The sequence below is a fragment of the Athene noctua genome, chromosome 6, assembly GCF_965140245.1.
Source record: "Athene noctua chromosome 6, bAthNoc1.hap1.1, whole genome shotgun sequence".
In the NCBI taxonomy this organism is placed as follows: Eukaryota; Metazoa; Chordata; class Aves; order Strigiformes; family Strigidae; genus Athene; species Athene noctua.
In genome coordinates, this window is record NC_134042.1 from 11,528,848 (window position 1) to 11,545,126 (window position 16,279).

At 49.1% G+C, this 16,279-nt stretch overlaps 1 protein-coding gene across 1 annotated transcript in view; it reads left to right on the forward strand.

The window, feature by feature from the left end:
• Positions 1-348: 348 nt before the first annotated feature.
• Positions 349-16,279, forward strand: part of TYRO3 (TYRO3 protein tyrosine kinase) — a 42,873-nt gene continuing 26,942 nt past the window's right edge. The window contains exons 1-5 of the mRNA XM_074909564.1: positions 349-889; positions 4,372-4,555; positions 6,803-6,903; positions 10,985-11,155; positions 13,908-13,994. Coding sequence (XP_074765665.1) covers positions 352-889; positions 4,372-4,555; positions 6,803-6,903; positions 10,985-11,155; positions 13,908-13,994 — 1,081 coding nt within the window. The 5' untranslated portion in view covers positions 349-351. The remainder of the gene's footprint in view (positions 890-4,371; positions 4,556-6,802; positions 6,904-10,984; positions 11,156-13,907; positions 13,995-16,279) is intronic.

The window sequence follows — 16,279 nt, forward strand, 5'->3', positions numbered from 1 at the left end:
TCCCGGCAGAGCCTTGGGTTGGGGGGGGTGAGCGCCGGCGGGGGGCTGGAGGGTGCGGGGGGCTCCTGGGGGGCCAGGCTGGCCGCCTGCTTCCACCCCTGCGCAGGGAGGGGAACTAGCGACCCGTTGTCGCCCCCCCGCTCCCGCCGATGTGGGTCACCCGCTCTGGAAACCAGGGCGCCCGGCGGAGCAGCCGGGGGGGCCGCCCCCCCCGCGCCCTCCCGAGGGGTCCGAGCCCCGGTGACGGCGCGGGGCGGGTCCGCGCGCCCCCGGTGCGGGTCCGGGGCGGGGGCGGCGGGCGCGGTGATTCGCCGCTTCGGGGGCGGCGGGCGCGCCGGCTCATGCATATTCATGAGCGTGATGTCAGAGGGGGAGCACAGCGCGCGGTGGCCGCCCGAGAGCGCCATTTCCTGGAGGAGAAGGCGGCGGCCCGGGAGGGGCGGGCGGAGGGACCCGCCGAGCGGCGGCTGCGCCGGCACCGGCAGGGGGAGACCCTCCGGCGGAGGGAGACCGCCCGGCGGCGGCGCCCGGACCGGACCCAACCCGAGCCCGGCTACGGACCGGCCGCCACCCGCCCGACCCGCGCCGTGTACCCCCGCCGCGGGACCCTCCTGCCGCCCGCCGCGGCCGGACCCGCAGCCAGAAGTTTGCGGCGTCCCCGCAGGCTCCCGGGGGAGCTCCGGTGGCGAGCGGCGACGCGGGGCTGCCTCAAGCCGCTGTCAGCGCCGCCGCCTGCGCGGGGCGGTGGGAGCCCCCCGCGGCGCCGGGAGCTGGGGTGGGGAGGATGGTGGTGCGGGAGCGATGGAGCTGAAGCGGAGCATGGCGATCCCGCGGCTCCTCTTGCTGGGACTGTGGGCTGCGGCGCTCCGGGACGTCGCCGCCGTGGCAGGTGAGAGGGGGCTGACAGCCCGCCGGCGGGCGGGGAGGGCGGCGGGGCAGCTTCCCCCGAGTCCCCTCGGCGCGGCGGGAGAGGCTGCGGGGCACGGCTCCCGCCGCCGGGCCGGGAGGAGAGGGGGCGGGAGGGGAGGGGGCGTGGGTGCTGCCCCGCCGCTCCCCGCCGCCGCCGGGTCCCGCCGCGGGCAGCCCCCGCCGCGCCGCCTCTACGGGAGCCGGCAGCCCGCTGAGGGCGAGCGAGGGGCCGCCCCGCCGGCACCGGCCGCGGGACCGGGGGGCCGGCCGCCGGGGTGCGGGGCCGCCCCGTGTGGCATCCGCGGGGCCTGGGGCAGCCACAGGTGGGGGTCGGGGTCGCCCCCCCTCCTCCTTCCTCCCGGCGGGGCGCGGGGGGGCTCCGCCGCATCCGTGGGGCCAGCGGCCGGGCCAGCCCCGTGGCGCTGGGGAGCCGGCGGGGGGCGCGGGCTGTGCCGGCGCTGCGAGGCTCGCCCGCCCGCCGGCAAGTACCGAGTCGCAAGTCCCAGCCCACATAATCCTCCTCCTCGCTGTTGGCCGAGGCGTTGCTCTGGTATTTGCCGAGCGCGGCTGGCCGCCGAGGAAAGCCGGGCGCTAACGCATTCCTGAGCGGCTTTTGTTGTTTTTTCCCTCCCGAACTCGCTTTCCGAAGCTGCAGCCCCGAGTCGGCGGGGAAGGGCGGCGTGTGGGAGGCTCTCGGCGCCCAGGCGAGCCGCCCGCCGCTTTCACCGGGAGTTCGGGCTCTCCGCCACGCGTGGAGCGGCGTGTGTGCGGGGCCGGAGGGGCTGGGCTGCGGGCTGGGGCATAGAGCAGCGGCCGGAGGAGCCTGAGGAGCGAAAAGCCTTTCCCTTGGCGTGCCTGAGTCGGCATCTTCCTCGCTCTCCACTCCCTGAAGAACTTCACAAAAAACCATACTTCTGTTCCTAGGAATCAAAAATATTCAGAGGTGGCAAGTTTAAAAAACAAACAGGCAAACAGATGTGTCATGTATTTTGACAACTAGCATGTTCGTCTGCTGTCACTTCTGTCAGTCAACTGCTTGATAAGAAATTGAATACGATTTTATTTCCTGGCTATACATTGCAACTCCTGCAGCTCCTACAGGTAGGCTCCTCTTACAGGAGGAACCTATTTGGATGAGATAACATTCTTGTCAGTGCAAGAAATAATCAGATGAGAAATCATGAGTGGGAGAGTAGAAGGAGGAATAGGTGGAAATTAAAATCCATATTGGCCTCTTATGTGCTTCTTCCAGATACCTGTGGGAAGAGATGCTGCAGCTAAAACTGGATTTTTGTGGAAAAACTGTGAATCTATTAAAAATCTGTGATCTGTATCTCTTCATTTCAGCTGATCTTGATGGAGGGATTATACTTGGGTGGTGTGGAGAATTGCAACTCAGGCTGAACGCTTGTACTGTATATTAATTTACTACATCATCCATTTGGAGACCCTTCATGGCTTTCAGTTCCCATACAACACCTCTTCTTTGTTCAATTTGTGGCTAACTTTTCAGCAGGGCAGCCTGAGGAAAGCCGAGTAGTTTGCTTTTCCATGAGGGCACCCACCTGTAACAAAAGTGTCTGTCCATTTGCGCGTGTGTTCAGCATCAGTTTTCTGTAGCAGAGAGAGCTGCTGTGAAGCTTTTGTATTTTATTCCAATATTGTGAGTGGTGAAAGGGAGGCTGCTTTTTGGCATGCACTAGGACATGTCATTTGTTTTACAGATGAGTTAAGTAATGCGGGGTTAGATCATCCTCACCCAAGGTGATTAAATCCTTAGCCCAGCAAACGAGCTGTAGCAACTAAACTAAGATTATCATCTTACCCGTTTTCCAATGCTCTCTGTGAATCTGCTAAATTAATAACAGCAGATAGAAAGGCAAAAGACTGAGTATGGGAGACCAGCTGTTAATGGGCTGGGGGACCTCGTGAAGGAAAGAAATAAAGTCGTCCTGCCTGTGCTCTGGGGTGGCTCCCGGACCACTGGTGCCCCGCCGGGTACCTGCTGCCAGTGGCAGCGTGCCGGCTGGTCCCACAGTGCTGGCTCCTTCCTGCCAGCAGTGACAACCTCGCAGCGAGCCCCTCTGCTGCTGCTCTGCCCTGTGAGGTGGTGCTCTCCTGGCTGTGGGAGGGTGGCGGTTTGGCAAGAAGGGAAGCGGCACATGAGGGATCTCTGTATTTCATCACCGGTAAGGCTGTAACAGAGTTTGAGAGCAACAGGGCTGCTTACTTAGCAGCGCTCTGGATTTCACTACTGGCGTTTTTCTGTCTGGCTCTGTAGGCTAGTGAGGCATTCTGTGAGAAGCTGACCAGCCAGTGAACTGGGTGAAGTTCTAACGTACTGTGATATGTGGCTGGGCAAGAGTGATGGAGTCACTTTTTTCTGGAGGGTGTGGAGGCCACTGCCAGGACATAATATTGAGCTAGGCTAGATCTGTTTTGGTCTGTCAGTCCTGTGCCACCGCATAGGAAATGGCCACTCTCCCTAACAAAACTAGCTTTACATTTATTTTCCACCTTCCTGCTTTCCCACGATCTCCTTTGATCCTCTGGTTCCTCCTTTATATGCCTTTCGTTCTTAAACGTGCTTACATAGTTGGCTTCCGTGTTTTCTCATGGTAACACATTCCATATATTCACTTCTGCTTGAGGGAAACACTCCCTGTCCACCCACACATGTAACAGTGCTCTGGGCCAAATTCTGATTGCTTCTGTGTCCATGTAAATCTGAGCAGCGCCACCGACTCTGGCCCTGCTGCCTTGGGGTCGCAGCGATACAACTCTGGGTACAACGTGGCCCTTTGGCTGGTTTGAAGGGTCAGGGAGGCTCCTCTGAGCACGCGCCCACGTCACACGACAGAAATATCTGTTCTGTAAACAGTTCTGCTCCTCGCAAGGTATGCTGTGGAGTAGGCTTTGCTTTCATGGGTTTTGCAAATTGCAGAGAAGCTTTCTGTAATGCAGAGGAACAGTGTATCCTGAATAAGGAGACATAATTGATTCTTTCTGGTATCCCAGCTCTTTACAAATGCATACAATGGAACTAGCAGGATGATTTTTTAGCAGCCCAGGAACACCGTAGCTGAAATTCAAGCCTGGGGTAAAGAGGGAGGTGTGGTACCATGCTGAGCGAACGCGCTCAGCGCTGCCGGATCACTGACACAGCAAAGCTCCCAGGGCTTCTGCCTGGGCACTGCTCTGCAGAAGCTCACCCTGCTGTTACACGAGTTGAAAAAAGCCCCACGTACACACGGAGCCACCACTTCTCTTCAGCAATTGCGCTTTCAGTGCTTGCCTTTGACTATTGCTTAGCAGGCGTAGTAGAGCAGTGCTGAGACTAACAGACCCCTCTGCAGCGTGTGCTGGTAGGGTATGCAATTCCAGACCACCAACCTAGAGTAATTTGCTGTACTCCAACCCCCCTTCTTCTGGGGGTGGGGCGGAGTAGTATTTTTTTTTTAGGTATGAAATTTACAGGATCTCCAATCAAATTAAAGGTGTCCCAGGGTCAACCCGTGAAACTAAATTGCAGCCTCGAGGGAATGGAAGATCCCGAGATGTTGTGGATCAAGGACGGAGCAGTGGTGCAAAGCGTAGACCAGGTGTACATTCCAGTAGATGAAGAACACTGGATCGGCTTCCTCAGGTACAACAGATGCAGAGAAGGAAGAATATCGTGGAAACTATTGCACAGTTTTCTGCTATCAGCTATATCTATGCAACTGCAGTGCCCTCGGTGGGGCAGGGTCCTTAGGTCTGCAGTTTAGTGTGTGGCAAGGGCGTAACTGAGAGCAGAATTGAAGCCATTGAGGGCTGAGATTTTTATGCACTAGAACCATATTGGTTTCCCAGCTACTGTGGTGACAGGTGCTTTGCTAATGCTTGTGATGCTTGAGATGTGACTTCAAGGTGAAAGGATGTTCTTGCCTTGTTTGTTCATCTTGTTCTGCCATGCAGCAGGAAGACTAAGGTCTGGCTTATATAAATAGGTTTTCTCTCTCATTCTGTTCTCTTACTCTCTCTCTTGAGCTGTCAATCTGCTGAAAGGGTGAGGGTAGTTAATTGAAATGAGACTCCCAGGATACATCCCCTTCCTTTCTTTGGGGAGAAGCATTTATCACCTGAACCATCCCTGAGTTATTTTACAGAGGCTTTTCTAATACATTTACACTACATGATATCAGTCCTGCAAAGCAGCTTTCTGTGCCTTTATTTCAGCAGAAGAGGGATGTCAACTAGGTCTGCAAGTACTGAGTTAAATAAGACCCAGAGTACTGCTCTGGCTTTTTCTATGCGTAAAGAGAGCTTGTACAAGCAAACGTGCCATCACTGTGAGAGCTCAAAACTGTTGACTGACTGGAGCTCAGGGAAGAGCAATTCTCAAGCTTCATCTCCTGTTAGGTTTCTTGGATTGACGTTGCACGGAGTCTCCAATTCCAGCAACTAAAAGTCTCTGTGCCAAAGCTTGTCTGTAAGAAACGTCTTGATAGGAGAAAAAAATCTGTGCCCAGTAAAAGTATTGCATAACTTTATGTTGTGGAAACAGTTTATCTTGAAACTCTACCATTTACCTGTTCCACTAGTTAATTCTCTTTGCCCCACACAATCTCTGCCTGATCTCTTTTCTCACCTCTTGTTTTCCTCCATTGAGAACTGTCTGCAGCACCAGGGCTAAGTTAGGGTGCTAAATCTAGATATGGCTGTATCTTTTTTTTCCTTTTTCCTTTCTTCTTCTAAAGTGATCGTTTCTACCACCCACTGTGTGACTCTGCTGCAATCGCTGTGTTTCAGAAACGTGCAGCTGGATGGGCAGGACAGCTAATGCCATTTGAAGGTACAGCTCTGAAAATCAGGCTGTAGTGGTCCATTTTGTGCATTTCAGCAAAAAACACTCCCATTTCTGTCTTCTTTCCTGAGACACTCTTCCCCAAGGCAGATTGCTAGCATTAGAAAGGTGGGCCTCAGGTCTGCTGAGGATCCCTGCATGGCAGCAGATGCATGGCTGCACATCCCGGGAGGGGGGACAATCAACATTTGTACATTGACAGGCACTCGGAGCCACACTCTGGTGCCTTTGGTAGCTGAGACCTTGTTGCTTTGGGGCCAAATTCTGCCCTTACCGTGCTAGCTTTGTGTTGCTAACAGCAGTGAGGATACCACGGATTTCCAGTGGAGAGGCAAGGAGCAGAATTTCTACCCTGAACCGGAGACCTACGACTTGAGTGGTTCTCAGTCCTCATGGCTGCCTTCCTGTGCTTGGGTGCATCTTCTCAGAAGGGGAGATGCTGCTGAGCAAGGGAGGACACAGAAGAGTTTGTAGGGTGAGGTCCTGTGCTGGAGTAGGCCAGCCAAACCCCTTGAAATCATGAATTGGGAGGCCCAAGGAGTTTTGCAGTGTGAGGTGCTCTTGGGATAAGAATAACACGTGAGTGCAGTTGAGGTGAGGGGGGCCCTTTTCTGACCCATCTGTTCCTGTATGAGACTGTCACGTAACTGAGGCAAAACAGTTGGGCTTGTTGGAGATTTGTGATTTGGAGTTTCCTGCTGGCTCGGACATTGTAGGCGAAGCTGTCGCTCTTGAGGGCTAGCTAGAGTCACAGTTCTGGATTGGGATGACCAACTGTTTCTTGTACTCAGAGGACACAACTGATGGGTTTTCTGCAAGGACGTTTCAGAGGAAGGCTGTCTGCTCTGCTGAGGATTCCCTCCACCCACTCTAGAGAGGAGCCTCCCGTCTCTGCTGTTTTGCCACGTGCTTTGTGCTGGCTGGCTGTTGCTCTCCTCCCCAGAGCTGGCTGCGTCTCAGTGGGTTTGCCAAACACCGGAGGGTCCTTTGGGGCAAAACCATGCTTTATCCACGTAAAATATCGATATGGCTTTTGACTTTTTTCAGCTTGAAATCCGTCGAGCGGACAGATTCTGGGAAGTACTGGTGCCAGGTTGAGAACGGGGGGAAGAAGGAAGAATCACAGCAAGTGTGGCTCATAGTGGAAGGTAAGGAGTAGTAGTAGTAGTGCTGGTTTCTTTTCAGGGCTGCCCCACCAATATGCTCTAGGTGGAAGTGGTGAGAGCAGATTGCTGCAGTGACAGGCTTCTTGGCTCTGAACCGTTGCTGCTGACTGCGGTGAGATCGCTACAGAGCGGGAGTAAGAAACAGGATAGTAGCTTCAAGGAGAGGATCTGTAGGTTTACCTTCTAGTTTTGCTTTGGCATGTTAGAAAACAAGATCCTTTTGTGCACACACATGTCTTTCCAGCCCCTTGATCCATTGTTGCTTTCATCTCCAAATAATTCTTAGAATGATGGGATAGTCAGGGTTGAAGGAGATCTGTGGGGATCATCTGGTCCAACCCACTTCTCAAAGCAGGGTCACAGTCTAGTTCTGTGTATCAGCCAAACGTACCTTGGCCTCAGACCCAGTTTTAGCCCAATTCTGTGTGTCAGGTGAAGTACTGTACATCAGCCTTCATAGCTGTGACTCTTCCGTGTGGCACTGTTCTGTCCAGTCTTACCTGATATGAATAACTTCTACATGGTTGCCCAAAAGTGACCCAAGGCAGTGTGGATTGGTGACTTCTTGCTGTCTCTATTTTCATTTCCCTTGAGCCATGGTTGTGTTAGATCCTCAAGAGCTAGTAGTCATAGCATGGCTTAATATTTGATGAGGAAGTTGACAGGAACAGTGCTTTTGCAGCAAGAGTGGCTTTTTGGTAATCGGTAACACTTTAGGCCAGAGTTGAATCAACAGTCTTAAAGAGGGGGAGCAGGGAGGGTGCTGTGGGAGGTGGTATGGTCTGGGTGTTTACAGCAAAGGTTTCACTCACTCAGAGCCATGGAAACGTCCATAGGAGTTCTCACAGAAAGAGGGAACACTTACCTGCTGCCTTCCATAAATCCCAGGTTTCTGTCCACCTAAATTTTCAGGTGCAGTTTCATCTGGAAAACGCTGTTTACAGTTTAAATTTTATTCCAATTACCATGGCCTGCTCCAGAGGTGGCTGCATTTGCATGGTGGGTGCATTAGGTGGGTGATTGTGTAGCTCAGTGTGCTAAGCCATCTGAAAAACCAGGGAGCCCTTCTGGATAGCACAGGCAAAAAATATCAAAGTCACAAAAACCAGTTGCAGCTGGATAAGGGGGAGAGTTGAAAATGAAGGCCAAAGCTTACAGCGGAAGCTAAAAAATGCAACTAGTTGCCTTTTTGAGAAAAGCAAGTATGGCAGAAGCTAGTTAAACTTGAAGGAGCATGTAATCATGTGAAATGGGAGTTAGTGTTAAAAATTAAAAAATAACAAGTAGTGGTAAGGGGAGGATTTCTAAAAATGTGTCAGCTGTTAGCATAGGAAAACACTGGGGAATGCAAAAGCCTGTCAGTCCCATGTTCACTGTTACCTCCATGTGTATTTCTTCTCTGGGCGTACCAGCTTTGTCTAGAAGTGGTTTCTGTACTGATAACGACAGTTGCCCTCTGAGGATCTTTACTCTAGTCATTTGCAGCCTTCAGTAGGTGCTGACACCCTTCAGTGTGCCATGCAAAACAAGCGTGGACTACTGGTGATCTGACTTAGTGAGCTCGAATGGATTTCTGTGCTGTCTGGTAACCTGCCTTGAGCTCCACTTAGGGAGTCTGTATCAGGCAGAATATGTAGCAGTGGTATTGAACTGTCTTTGCAATACTGCTGGAATGTTTGATCTTATGAAACACTTCTCAGAATTCACAAAACCAAAATTATTTTGAAACTGTTTTCTAATTTAGAAACTAGACTCTGACCTTACAGAGAACATGATAGCATTTGATGCCCAGAGAGGTGATCTAAGAGGCACATTGCAGAGTATGACCATCTTAAAGATACGGATTATGCTTCTTGCAGAACTTTCCCTCTGAAATTACACCTGTGATGGCACGGCTGTTCCCAGGGCTGCTAGACCCTGTTGTGGCTACAGTCAGAGCCCCAGACACACCTGTATGGACATGTCCCCCTGAATTAACGCTGTCTGAGAACTGAGCTGTAGAAAAAAAAAAAAAATTCAGCCCTGTAGGTTGGATGTGGGCTTGGAACAGGGAATAGACAGGCTCGTTTCCTTGCTTTGCCACTGATTTCCTGGCTCTCGGCTGCTCAGTGCCTCCATGGTGCACTTGTGAAAGTGGGGTGCAAGCATTTGCCTCTCGTACCAGGAACTGGGAGGCTAGATGTGTCGGACAGTGAGGTATCCAGGTTACATACAGAGGCAGCACAAGTTCCTGAGCTGGATGAGTCAGCTGTACTCCCTAAACTATGAGAGTTTAATTGTTGTCTGATCTGGTTAGCTGCTCCCAAAGTGAGAAAACCTGCCAAGCTGGACAGGATCCTCCCAAAAGGTTTCCTCCAGTGTCATGGTAGAGGGACAGGAGGCAGGGATCCTGCTCACAGGTAGAAGAAATTCTAGTATTTTCCCTTCTAATCTTCCTTGGAGAAGGAGGGCAAAGCATACAGAGGTGTCACATCTGGTATCTGGAAAGTTTATTCACTTTTATTGCAGTCATACATGAACAATAAAATAAAACATGTAAGCAAAAACCAGCAGTAAATCATGATGATGGATATACCTGTCCTGAGCATTACCTTTGCACAGATAGGCGCCATCATTCCTGCAGTGACCTATTTTTTAGACCTGGTTTCGTTTGTTTGTTTACTTGCCACCCTGAAGGGAGTGGCAAGGAGGTGAGGAAGGCACAGAGAAACTCCCACCTGACAGACACAGTGACTGGACAGTCAATGAGAGACTGAGGACGCCATTTTCAGCTGGAGTGTAGAGGAAATGTCAAGGATCAGTCTTCTGAATTCTTATTTGGACACCTAGATGAATTGCCTGCTGTTGGAGGTGCTCGGCGTCTCCCACACCAACTGGAGCTGCTTGGGCCTGTCATCTTTGGCCAGGGACAGACGGTGTAATTTAAGCATGTGAATGCGCAGTGTTGTTGGTTCCTGTGTTTCTGTGAGGCAGCAGATCAGAAGTTTCCAGGACACACTTTTTCCAGCTGAGAATACCTCATTTTGATGTAGAAGCAGGCGGTAGCTGCTGCGCTTGACACCGAAAGTTTTGAATATAAAAGGGAACTTGGCGTTTCTCTGGGTCTTCAGCTCTTCCACCAGCCACCAGGACTCACACACTGGCTGTCCTGCAGGGTCAGCACTGGTGCTGACAGCTGGTGAATTTTGTGTGACTGGTTTGGAGCACTGAAATTACAACAGTTTTGGCGTTGCCCATGAGAGGACACACATCTCTTGATGTGTTGAGTTAAGCTCAGCTGTTGTCACTTAAAGATGACCTGAGGTAGTTAGCATTGCAGCCACATTTTACTCCCTGTGGGCCTGACCTAAGGCCTGTTGTATCAAGCAGGAGTCATTCCATGATGGGGAACAGATAGTTATCAAGAGAGCTGTGTCCATGGATAGCCTTCAGCTCTGAAATAAATTACCCCTAACTCCAAGGCAGCCTGGTTCTTGTGATGTTGGAGCGTGCTGGAAGGCGGCTCCTGTCAATTAAGCTGTGGAGAGAGCATTGTAAATGATCCCAGGCTCTCACCAGGGGGATTCTTTCCTCATTCATGGGTTTGTTACAGCCGCTGGTTCAACACATTCACAAGCTTCAGTTTTTAATGCAATGACAAGAAGTATCTGCAGCTGGAATAGGTATCTTTTAAAGTAGTGTCTGCCACTGCTAAAGTTATTGACTTTTGCCTCTTTAAACTCCAGTCTATCCAGCTGAAAAATTGAGCAAATACTGCCACTAAAAGCTACTTCATAGAGGAGTCTTGAAGGAGACTCAGCGGAAGAGGGTTGTCAAAGGCATTTTGGGAATCAAGCACTCTTTTTCTCTCTGATTTCTTCTAGTGGGAGTATGTCGACATTCATGCCCTGAGGTGATCCAGCATATCTTGAGCTTTGGTTCTTGTGAAGGGCTTAGAGGGAGTTGGATCAGGCATAGGGGCAGGGCAGATGGGTGTCCAGTGTTGGGCACTGGTATTAGTGGAACTAAATAAGAGACAGGAGGAGTCCCTCCAGTTATTATCACTTGTCTGTTGCTTTTCTAGGTGTGCCCTACTTTACTGTGGAACCTGAGGATGTGTCCGTGTCCCCTAATGCCCCATTTCATATGGCCTGTGCTGCTGTTGGTCCCCCTGAACCAGTGACAATTGTCTGGTGGATGGGAGACTCTAGAGTGGGGCTTCCAGACTTCTCCCCCTCCATCTTAAATGTGTCAGGTAAGGCTGCTGCCAATGCAGGGGATCACTCTGAGCATCAGAAGAGGGCGAGAGCTCTCTTCTGATCATGCCTAGTGACACTGCATAGCCACACCGTGTGAGAATGGTCTTTGTACGCTGAGGATCATGATCATATGCAAAGCCATATCATCTTGAAGGGTGATCATTGCTCTGTGTTTTCAGCTGGCTTGAGGTGCACAGGCTCTTACAGAGCTTGGGTGGGGCTGGCACTGTGGTAAAGATACCACTGGACAGATGATGCATTGGGTGCGTCTCTTGTTCCACCTCGTGGAGGGTGTTCATAGTTCTATTAAAAGACTCTGTTGGTGGCATTTTGTCTTGGAAATCTCTAAGCGTTTGCATGTAACAGATGCCACCTCCTTCTCCTTTGCTCAGCCATGTCATGTGCTGCTTTCCCCTCTCTTCCCCCCTTCTCTGTTCTTGCAGGCTTGCTGGATGCTCTTAGCATTAAAACCTGACTGCCTCATGTAATTGTTTGACACTTTCAGAGTGGTTGTATTGGTGCTGAAGTGGGCTGGTTGATATCCTCAGAGACCAAGGTTTGCCCCAGAGCAGGCACTAGGGGCATTGTGGTAAGACTGCCTTCCCCAGCAGTGTCACCTGAGGAACTCAGGAACCAGGAAGTGTTCAGGCCTCTCTGTTCAGCCCAATTCCAGGGAAGGGCAGTGTATCTCTACTAGGACCTGACCACAGCTGTTCTTGCAGTTACCTCCTCAAGGTAACTTTATTCTAGTTAGCTGTCCAACAGCTTTGTGTTACTGCTTCTCTTTGCTGCTGTTCTGTTATTCTCAGCAGCCCTGAGCCAAAGTTGAACTAACTAGAAAGAAAAGGTTTTATGACTAAGAGTCATCTCTGGGGCCTCTTCATCAGTGTTAATACAGTTACACCCAGGGGGAGTTTCTTTCTGTACATCTTTGGCCATCATTTGAGCTATCCAATCCTATTAAGCCTTCCCTTAGAACATAATTTATATGCAAATCAAAACCTGATATGTGTTTTGCAGTGGTTTTATCATCTGCTCCCTCTCTTACGTAGCCACTTGATGCTGTTCCAAGTTGGAAATGAAAACTGCTCCCTTAAGATATAATCTGCCTGTTGAAATGGAAACTGAAAAGATTGATAATCAAGAGGGGAAAGAATAAAAAAATAAGTCTCCCTTCCTCCACTGAACTCATCCCATGGTGCCTCACAAAACTTCTGTTATTGTGGGGCTGTGGCATGGAGGCTGATGATGGGCATCAGCTCCTGGTGGGTCTCCAAATGAATTACTATTATATATATTCATCACCATCACCTTTCTTTGCCCCTTTCAGTGTTCTTTGGGATGTCCCTTGGGCAGATGTTGCCTTTGCAACAGAAAAAATGCAGCAGGACACAAGCTGCATGGTCAGATTGCCAAAGCATGTCAAAAAAGACAGTTGGTAAGAAAACAAGCATTGCTAGCTAAAGAAAGTATTAAATTCTGAAGAAAATAATAGTAAAGTACTAGCTAGAAAGCAAACATTTAGAAAGTTCAGCAAGCAGGTGGTTTGGTAAAAGGACTGTTGTATTTGGAACAAAGCAGTGCTGGCAGTGGTGCTAGAGAGCAAGGAGATCTTGGTTTGTGGTGTGTTCTGTGTTTTCCTCAGGGCAGGGCCGTGTTTGGTTCTGTCTCTGGGACTGCCTACCATGTCAGGTGCTGCTCTGCTGCCTGGCCTTCAGCCTGTTGGCAGCATTTTCCTGTGGTTCACTGGGGTGAGTGGAAGAAGCTCAAATACTTTTCTCTTTCCTTTTATAGCGTTCCTCCTCTCTTCTACTACATCTTCTTCTCAATGCTGTTAATCTCAGGCTTGGGAGATGAATCAAAGGGCAAAGACTAGACACTCTGTAAGCTGCTCTATGCAGCTCTGAAATCTTTTTTCTCCTAAACTGTGTGCCCATAGCGTGTCAATCCTTAACTTTTCTCAGCTAGAGCCCTGTAAGACAATTGAGGGCCAAGTCAAGTTAAAACATATGCTGGACACACTTCTCCAGGCAACTCTGCATATTTGTCTCAATTCTGATTAGTTAGCAATACCTATATGCATCTTGGAGCAGCTGGACATCACTGTGATGGCATATTCAGGCCCTGTGGGATGGATGGATGCTCATAGAAGAGAGGGAGTGTAATCCTCCTTTGTATCACCCCTGGAAGGTGCCTCAGTGCTGATACAGTAGCATTTAACTTCCACTTCCTTTGCATGTCTTCAGAAGCCTGATGCAAGGTGAGGGACAGGTGGGCATTAACTTGAAATCTGCAGCATCTGGTTGGAAGTTCGCCTGGACTTGTAGCCCAATTAGAAGATGGTTGTTGCTCGGGTGGCACACTGAGGTCCAGAGCATTGAGCGTTGTATAAGCACACAGTTCAGCACGATCCTTACTCCAAAGATGCTCACCAGGATGTGAAAAGTGGACATCTATCTACTAACCAAGCACTGTGAGCTGCTCTTCTGCCAGATTCATCCTTCTTTTTCTGTGCTTTCTGAAGCTCTTGTGGAAGCTTTTCTGCCTTGCCACTATCTCCCCATTAAAAATGTGTTTAGCACATAAATTACATTGAAATCCACGTGCCTTTGATAGGCAGCCAGCTCAGCCCTCCAATTGCCTGTACAGCTTGAGCTGGATGTCACACATAATTGAAATTCTGCTGAAGGTTGAAGCTGGATTATATAGCTGTTTGTGTTTCCTTTCCTTTTCTTGGCTGATCTCCAGGTATTAATCAAAGCACAGTTTTCTCCTGCGAAGCTCACAACGTAAAGGGATTGTCTTCATCTCGGACAGCCACTGTTCAAATTAAAGGTGAGAGAGTGAAAGACAATGGGCAAGGGACTTGGGTTTGCTCTCTGGGGAGGGAAAGTCGGGCTCCTTAATGCAAGCGGTTGTCCCAAGCTGCCAGCACTGCTTGGAGCTCTCAGCAGTCGAAACAGTGCTTTGTGCTCTAAGAGCAGTTCCCACTTGCTATGCAGAGCCGTCTCCCAGGCTGTTGAAAATAAACCACAACTGATACAGGAGTGGAAATGTGATGTCAAATAACAGTTTTTCCTTGAAAAGGAGAGAGTCAGAGCAGTCAAATTGTGAGAGATGAAGCTGGATATGAATCTGTAGCTGGGGAAATCTTTCCTTCTTGGAGATAGATGGGTCTTGTTAGAGCTAAAGAGGCCATTACTTTTGCTTGCTTCTATTGGCATCACATGAGATGCTGAAAAAAGACAAGGCAATCACCAGTGGCCAGTAAAGTCTGCTCACTACACTGTTTTTATGGAAATTTTTTTTTAAATTCTGTGCTCTTTAAAAACTCTTTCAGAAATAATTCCTAGCCTTTGCATGACCAGTTGCCATTTGAAAGTCCTTAAGTTGATGTCACGTTGCCTCTGTTCCTCCAGGTGACTGAAACTGGGATAATCAGAGCAATCAGCTCTTCCCCTTCTCTTCAGGTTGAGATGCTTCTGTATTTGAATTTTTAGTCATGCTTTAATGTGCATTAAATGGCATGATTATCAGTTCCAGGAGAGGCATGTCACAAAAATTGTTTGTTCAGAGTGGTAACTTACTGCTCAGTGTGAATAAGAGCAAGCATTTATGTCTGTATAGAAACTCACAGTTATATTAGCTAATACTCATTAAAGGATAGCTTAAAATCCAGCTGTAGATCTATCTACTGCTCTTACAGTGTATTTTTCTTCAGGACATTGTGGTTACTGCTATGCCAAGAATGCAGTGTGCTGGACTAGTAAGATTTATAACTTAATTTAAAAACGTTTGGAGTTGTTGCCTTAAAGGCTTCTCTACACAGGGGAATTAGTTATTGCAGAATATAACTTCTATGGATATTTTTATCCTGGGATTGAATAGTTTGCAAAGCTATTATGCTTTAAAAAAAAAAATCTCATCAAGCCGTAATTTAAAATAACATTTCAACTAAATAACATTTAGCATAAAGAAGCTTTTTTCTTTTGTTTTTTTAATGTCAACACAGATTGACATTTTTTTTTAAACCATTAATAAGATGATGGTGTAAAGGCCTTGGAATTCTTGCATTTCCCAGCAACTATGTTTAGCTAAAAGTGCTTCATAGGAGTCAATCATCAGCTAATGAATCTGTACAACCTATTTGGGAGGGACACATCATCATCACACACTTGTGCGCGCACACACACACACACTTTTTAGAGCTGAGGAAGAACGGGCTTAAGTGGTTGGGCAAATGCTGCACCAGTATATGTGGCATGTCCTAGAAATAAAAAACGGGTCTTAATTAGCAAGTCCAGTGCTGTAGTTGTAAAAGTTGTCTGTAATGCCTCAAAGATACATCTAAAAGATTAGTTGTAAACTTGGGGAAGTAATGAGATTCTTCTAAAGAGCAAAAGTTTTGAAGATCTAGTACAGCCCTTGTTAAAATTAAAGCAAAGCTCCTAACAAGGGCATCAGCAGGAACAGGAGCAGGCCCAGATAATGTTTATTTCATCCTTGATCCTGTGAACATGTAGACTTCAGTGAAATTATTCCTGGGAGTAGTTGTCTATACATACGTGATCAGGGCCTTCCTCTCTTACACAGCTCCATCTGTTAATGAGAACTCTCAAGTCTTTCTACAATTTATTAAACAATTTGTTTCTTCTGTGTTTCCAGAAGCAAATATTTTTGCTAGGACATTTACAAACTGTTAACATTTCTTCCTATTTGCTGCTGTTGTTCATTATCTATTCTCTGTAGTGCCTACAATGTGCTGGGTGTACTCCAAGCAGAAAATTACTGTTATTGTAGCCCACAGTCCCCAGCCGAGTACAAAGCCCCATTGTTCCAGCCACTCTACAAGCACAGAAGTTACTTCTCATTATGTTAACACTTGAGGTCCTGTTTTCAGACTGGCTTTGCTCTCCTTCATGTGTGTGGCAAAGACTTCCAGGGTTGTATCCCGTGTTTCAGAGCATAACAGGAAACAGCCACCCAGTTTTTTCCCAATGGATGATGGGGAAATGCATCTGTCCCTTCTACAAATTGCATTTAGGGGAAGGTGCAAGCAAGCTCGTCTTCTTCAGTGGCTGTCTCCATTAGAGAGTGGATGTGTTAGCAGTTAATTACTT